This window comes from Rutidosis leptorrhynchoides, chromosome 2, assembly GCF_046630445.1.
Source record: "Rutidosis leptorrhynchoides isolate AG116_Rl617_1_P2 chromosome 2, CSIRO_AGI_Rlap_v1, whole genome shotgun sequence".
In the NCBI taxonomy this organism is placed as follows: domain Eukaryota; kingdom Viridiplantae; phylum Streptophyta; class Magnoliopsida; order Asterales; family Asteraceae; genus Rutidosis; species Rutidosis leptorrhynchoides.
Window position 1 is genome coordinate 338,775,466 of NC_092334.1, and position 7,360 is coordinate 338,782,825.

Consider the following 7,360-nt stretch of genomic DNA (forward strand, 5'->3'; position numbering starts at 1 on the left):
CCGAGTGGGGATGTCAAACCCTATGGATCCATATCTAAGATTCGCGTTCACCGGTTCAAAGACCAATGACTAAACGTTACCGAGCTAAGGGGAAAGTTTATGCCATTGTATAACCAACACATATATAAAGTTTAAGTACTCGTGCCTAGTATGTATAACGTAAAATGCGCATGTATTCTCAGTTCCCAAAATAGTTAAAGTAAAAAGGGATGCTATAACTCACAGTGGAAAGTAGTAAAAGTCGATACACGGGAATAGTAAGCAAAGTGGTTGGTCCGAAAAGTCCTCAACCTAAGTCAAAAGTTACTAAGTCAGTAAATCATTCCCAAAGGTTTAAATGTATGTAAATTAGGTCTTAAGTACCATCATCATTCATCATTAAACAAAAAGTGTAAAGTAAGTTTTAAGTCAAGACTAGGGTTTGAAATAAAGGCTGACTTCGTTCAGTCGCCACGACCTCTATACAAACTGAAATGAGGTGAGAACAGTGGCCATGGCTCCATATATGAGTCCCCTAGAGGCTGACCAATTTCCAGAACCAAACTCGTCTTTGTTTGACCGTGGTGACGGTTTAAGTGCGAGTAGGTCAGAAATTTCAGCACAACGTTAATAGGGTGTAGTGACTTTCGGGAGGCCATAGATCCTAAACCGTAACTCGGATTAAGACGAGGTCTAAATGGAAAATCATCTACTCGAACCGAACTAACTGAAAATAAACTTTACAGTAGCCCAGGTTGTCTGATAAGTTCCAGAAACAGTAGCTAAAGGTGTTCTGGTGGGTTCTTGGTGCTTGATGCTCATCACGATTCTCATCCTTGATGCGTATAGCTTCAAGTGTACAACTCGTTGATGGGTTTGCATCATCTCAACTAATGTTTGACCATCATAACACTAGTGTAAGTCTAAGATAAGTTGCACAACTCACTTAAGAGTTGTATGCAGTTTGATGAACCAAAGTTACATCAAGTTCTTAGATCCGACACATACATGAGTTACAAAAGTAATATTAAGTTACAAACTTGAAAGTAAACTAAATAATCAAGATCTTATGTTGTAGAACATTGTTCTTAGTTAGATCTTGAAGATCCTAGACTAAAAAGTCTAGATCTAGTGTTCTTAAGTTAGATCCTAAGTTGAAAAACTTGGATCTTCACTTTAACGAAACCATAAGTTATGAAACTTAGATTTTCAACTAGTAAAATGTATGTAAGCTTGTAAGCTCTTATTTACAACAAAATTAGAAGACCATAAGCTATAGAAACTTAGATCCAACACAAGTATATGAAGTTATAACTAGAAAGTTATACTTCCATGTTCTTGAACTTATAAAGTTAACTTTTAGTTCAAGAAAAATGAGATCAAGATTAACTAGTAATAGTTGACCAATTTAACAACATCACAATTTTAAAGTACATAAAATGAAGAAATAAATTAAATCTACAAGTAATAAGTTCATGGTTGTTCATACTTTAATGATTCAAACCAAGGCTTTGACCTTTAGGAAAGTAAACCTTAAGTTTACAAACATGCACACAAGTATGATTATAAACTCATGAACTTTAAATCTTTTAAAATAATAAGTGTAGAACCATAACTAGAAAGTTTAGGTTCTTGTATGTTCTTGTATGAACAAGATGATATGAAGAACAAACTAGAAAGTTTGATTCTTAACAACAACAAACAACTACAAACAACAAGTAAGTAAACTACAACAAAGAACAAGTAACTTAAACAAGTAAGAATGATGATGATGAGTGCTTATGTTTTCGGTTTTCACAAGAAAAAGAAAGAAAAACCAAGCTTGATACTTACAAGTTAGAGAGCAAATGAGATGAGAGAAAGAAAGTGTAAGTTTGTGTGTGAGAATAATGAAGTAATACAAGTAATAAGTAACCAAAAAAATTGAAACAAAACTCCCTCCCTCACTAGTGTTGACCGACGGTTTTTAGGAGGAAAAGAGGGGTGGTCACAAGCTTGCTCTCATGCATGGGGAGGAGATGTTAGCCTAGAAGTGTAATAAAGTAAAGTGGCATGGGAAAGATGATGTAAGTATCTTGTAACTAGTCTCTTTACTTCACTAACTAGTCTAGTTTCCTCTTAAAGTAATACTTGCATAAAAATGGGCTAATTAGTCCATTAAGTGTGTAGGGTGGGCTTCCAAGTCCATTAATCATGAGTCCATTAATAAAAGACCAAGTATGTAACAAATTAAATAAATAAGCCCAAGTAATTAACTACTAACACTAGTTAATTAAAAATGATTAATATTAATTAATCATGAATGCAAATAATATCAGAAATATTATTCGTGAAAAGTACGTGCGTCACAAAGACAAGTCGGGCCATGAAAAGTTAAATACTGTAACAAATAACACGTATACGAACGCGTTTATTAAAACGCAAGCATTAATAATAAATTATTATTAATTAAACGTTGGAAAAACTAGGGTCGTTACATTACAACTCTGATACCATGTTAAAAAGTGCAATCAGATACCAATACTCTAAATTACAGAAGTTAATCATCAACTAAATCACCAAGAAACCAAAACTTTACAAGAATCTTTTACAGAAATCAGAAAACCAGAAATCTCAACCTCAACAATTAATACCACAATTACTTAAACCACTATATGATTCAGAAACTCTATCATCAAGATGATGTAGAGCCAAGAACACAGAAAACCCTAGGGTTGAGAGAAAAAACGAATACAGAGAAAACTTGAGAGAGAATCACAAACGAATGAATGAATAAATTAAATAAAATAAATTAATAAACTGCTTTTATACTCCTCTCTCAATAGCTTGGGTTGGATCCAAATAAGCCCACTTGAGAATATAAAAGCCCACTAATCAGCTGCAATCCACTAGCATCACTTAGCCCATGTCAAGATGTTTCTGTTCAGCCCTTCTACTTTTGCAATCTACATGATCAGCCTCTTGACTATCAACTAGCAGCAACAACAACATGAAATTGGTTAGAAAACCACAAATGAGTCTAAGCATAAAAACTATGTTCTAAACTAAGCTTGTTTGTTGCTATAATTTCAACATAAACTTTAACATAATTGTCTAAAATTATTCATTTTGTTCAAAAACTTTAAAGTTCTGGTTTAAATTCATGTTAAAATCTTGACCGATTTTGATTTTAACCGAATTCGATTACTAAATTCGATTTTGACCCATCAATCGTTGTTATTCTATTAATTAAATAGATTTTGAAAGAAAAAAAACGAAACGAACTGCTCTTAAAAATGAGTAATTTGTGATTAATCGGTGAGTAAACGGGTTTTTTACAACAATGCCTATATCCTTGTATTGTTTGGTCTATTTAAGCATCCTATTGTAACTCATAAATTATCAATAAAGCAACTTTCTTTTGTAGTTGAGGATTAATGTAATTATTCGTGATTACATATAATCTCGTTAAATTCTTTTGTCTTTATCGTTTTTCATAGTTTCTTCGTATACATCATATATATTTATTTATTGTAAGTGAGTTTAATAACTTAAAGTTATTTAGGCTCAGGTACTTTATTCCCAACATATTATCTTTATTCCCAACATATTATCTATTTGTTTAACACGAAAATTTACATTACCATGAGTACTTAGTTTTGCGCATTTCTTCGTTCAATTCATCCCAAAAGATGCAACGCTACACCTCAAAATATATATCAAAATATTACTCCGTAGATTATTAACGACATGTCGACATGTTTATTACTGTATTAAATAAGGACAGAATAAAGAAATGTATTTTAAAATAAAGGTCACTTACAAATCTGAAACTAAAACTTACGATTATTTGAAAACGTAATGGTATGAAGCTAGTCTAAATTGTCCAGTTGTCCACCCCAAGGATGAGCTGACCCAGCAAAAGCGCAAGTTAGTTATTAATCTACTGGTCTTAATTCATGCCCGATAAAACGGTCTCGTAAAATGTTCACATCATCAATTTGGATACTATATATATACACCATTCCTTGCACAAGTTGATATCAGATTTAAGCAATTAACCAATTTAATCATGTCATATTACCCAAAAGGCCATGAGTTCAACCCTAACGATGACGGAGACGATTTTGATGAGCATGATCCGACTCCGTACAATGGCGGTTACGACCTTGCGTTAACCTTCGGCCGCCCTCTTACTCCCTCGGACGAAATATGCTACCGTCCTTCTTCCTCGGGTTCATCGGGCGGTGTCAGTTCGGGCCGCACGAATTACCAGTCCCATGGAGATCAACATGCTTCCTACGGTGGTGGATCGGGGAATCGAAGAAGAAATGACGATGGACACGATTCTGGATATGGGAGTCATGGGTCGGAGTATGGGTCCTCCCATGGCGGATCTAAATATGGGTCGGAGTATGGGTCGGGTCATCCGAGAAGGAATGAGACGGATGAGCATGGATCCGGGGGCGAGTATGGTGGTGGCCGGAAAACGTTTGGACATTCGGATCATACTTACGGGCATTCGGATCATACTTATGGGCATTCGGAACAGACGTACGGTCGACACAACGATGATCATCATAATAGGAGGCCTATGCATGGTGTAGGTAATGATGATGATGATAATCGAAGAAATACGTATGGGAGGCGGAATGATGATGATGATAATGATCGAAAACCTAGGTATGGAAGGCGAGATGATGATGATGATGATGATGATGATCGAAAGCCTAGGTATGGTAGGCGTAATGATGATGACGATGATGGTTATCGGGGTCGCAAGAAATATGTAAGTTTTTAGTGCTACTGACGTTTATCAAACATATAATTCTTTCGAAAGAACTTAATAACTAATAACCGTTAACCGAAATCTATTTCTTAAGGGGATTAACAACTAAAGAATATAATATTTATTTGATCTTGTGTTATGTATACAGGGAGATGACGACGATGATGATGACGATGACAAGAGGAGAAACAGGCATCACCATCGCAGAGGACATTATGATGAATGAGCATCAACATTTCCTAGTTTTTGTTTTATGATTGTTGTTGATGGTATTGGAATAACCACATTATGCATTTGTGTACGTTTGATATGTACCTAATAAATTGACACCTTCGTGTTAATGTCTTTTAATTTACAAAGTGCCAAAACTAATGTCTTTGATTGGCGTATCTTGTAAAAGCCAATTGTATGATCATGTTTTGAAAGCTTTGTCATGTAATAAATAAGATCCTAAATCCTAACATACGAAAATTGTCTATGTGGTTTACATTAGAATACTACGCATTTCATTCTTTAGTTTTTGAAACTTAATTTTAAAACAGATGTAAAAGTTTTCTTAGTCTAGAGCTGTGCCTTGAGCATCCACAATGGTAGTTACTGGATTTAACCGAGTTCTTCATAACCGTCTCTGACCATATCCCTCGGTCACCCCAAAATACTCCACTACTAATCATGTAACCGTTTCCAACTATTATTTACTTTTTTTTTAACACCAGAAGATATAGTGCAAGTTGGGGATTCGTGTGAAAATATCATGATTCTATTTACTAAGCAATCTTGTGATTGCTCTAATTCTAAATTTAACATAATGTTAAAGTTGAAATATCTAACTCTCTTGGTGATTTAATTTAGTTAAACTTAACCCATATTTATTAGTTTACATTATTATTATTAAATTTTTTTTTTTTTGAAAGACAAGGCAATTTTATTAAAAATTAACAAAACACGAAATACAAACTAGCCAGGAGCTAGACTAAACACAACAACATCACGCACCGCAAAAACAAGACGCACACACACAAAAGTTCGACACTAAAGAGGACGCACAAACACGAGGACATTAGAGACACGACAAATAAGCAACTCTAAGTTTCCGAGTCGGATGATGCGCACGAAGAGCAGCATGAGCAGCAACTAATATCCTAGTCCGAGTCATTCATCACATTCTCGATAAAGTATCTTTCGTGCCACCGAAAATTGTCTCGACGACGGTTACGTTTCATATTACGCCTACCCCCACACATGTTTAATAAAATGACTTTTGATCAAAGGTGGGGCTTTTTTCTTTTTAACACGAAAGCGAGCAACCGCGTAATGTGCTAGACAAACAAATTTTCCCGGGCAAGGTTTACCCACATGTCTTTCATCTGAGTCCAGGTCCATCCTGTTTGGGGCCTGATTATTCATATCAAATTCACAAGAATGGTCTGGCCCAATACCACTTTCTGGCCCAATTTAGTTATGATCATATCTCGATTGGGGCACCGGGAAAACAGGATCAAGCGTGCCAGGTTCACTCGTGCCATCACTTCCCTCGATACCTGTATCTTCACCATTGGAAATTGCATCAGAGTGCCTCGGTGATTGAAAATTCAAAGGTAACGGTTCACAGTCTAATTTGAAATCCGGGGTGGAATTCAAGGCAGGAGAGGCAGGTGAACCGTCGGATGGTGGTGGTTTACTGATTTCATCAGACTCCTCCGGCGTGAACTCGCCGTCTTCAATCTCAATATCATCAGCTTCTGCAACCTTCTCATCTGCCGGCGACTCACCTTCTTCTACTGTCTCAGAAGGTATGCTTGCCTGTAAATCATTAATATTATCTTCACGTCGTTCACCCGAATTAGCCGATAAATTGAACCCGTCTGTCGAATCTGTGTTCATAAATGTCGATGTATTATCACCCATATTAGACCCCTTTGCTGGCTCAGATTGAACCCCAACGTTAATACCTTCGATACGGGTCTTGTTAATTTCGACCAAGGACCACGAAATCCGGTCCTTGTTGAAGCTAAATATAAGGTTATGATTGCTCACCGATTTTGGAAGATCGAATTCAATCCACTTACCATCGATTTTTATCTCGATACGATCCGACTTATTAGTTCCAATAGAATCTGCGAAGGATTTACCTCCCCAATTAAATGGATTTGATGTGTTAGACGATAGACGACTCCAAGGAGCAGGTGGAAATGCTTCAAAATCGTCGATATTCAGATTAGGAGCATTACCATATCCCTTGGCTTTCAGGTTGACTGCATAACCTATATTCTGAACGCGACTGGTACCATCTCTCTCGATTGCCTTATAGGCACAAACCCACCTACTGTTGATGTGAATGTTGTTTAAGGATTTCGTGAAGGAGACAATGTCAGAATCGTTCTCAAAACGAACGTACCCGAATCGTTGACCGCTCGACAACCTCTTCCGAGCAAAGTATACATCCTTAAGAGCCCCATAATTCTCATATACTCTCCGACAATCATCACGAGTCCACGATTCTGGAAATTTGAAAATAAAAAAAGATGTAACACGACATTCACTCGATTTTGCACACGAAAAGCCGTTTGGCTTCGACATTTGGGTTATATCATCTTCGGCCAGAGTGGTGGC

General features: G+C 36.4%; 1 protein-coding gene across 1 annotated transcript; it reads left to right on the forward strand.

Moving 5' to 3' along the window:
• Positions 1-4,030: 4,030 nt before the first annotated feature.
• On the forward strand, positions 4,031-4,973 carry LOC139888861 (uncharacterized). Its single transcript, XM_071871844.1, has 2 exons — positions 4,031-4,747; positions 4,896-4,973. The coding sequence occupies exons 1-2, from the start codon at positions 4,031-4,033 to the stop codon at positions 4,971-4,973; spliced, it is 795 nt and encodes a 264-aa protein (XP_071727945.1).
• The last annotated feature ends 2,387 nt before the right edge of the window (positions 4,974-7,360 follow it).

Excerpts from the sequence above, each read along its gene's own strand:
- LOC139888861 (XM_071871844.1), top strand. The coding sequence starts at position 4,031 with ATGTCATATTACCCAAAAGGCCATGAGTTCAACCCTAACGATGACGGA. Across the intron at positions 4,748-4,895 it reads ATCGGGGTCGCAAGAAATAT|GGAGATGACGACGATGATGA; the intron begins GTAAGTTTTTAG and ends TTATGTATACAG.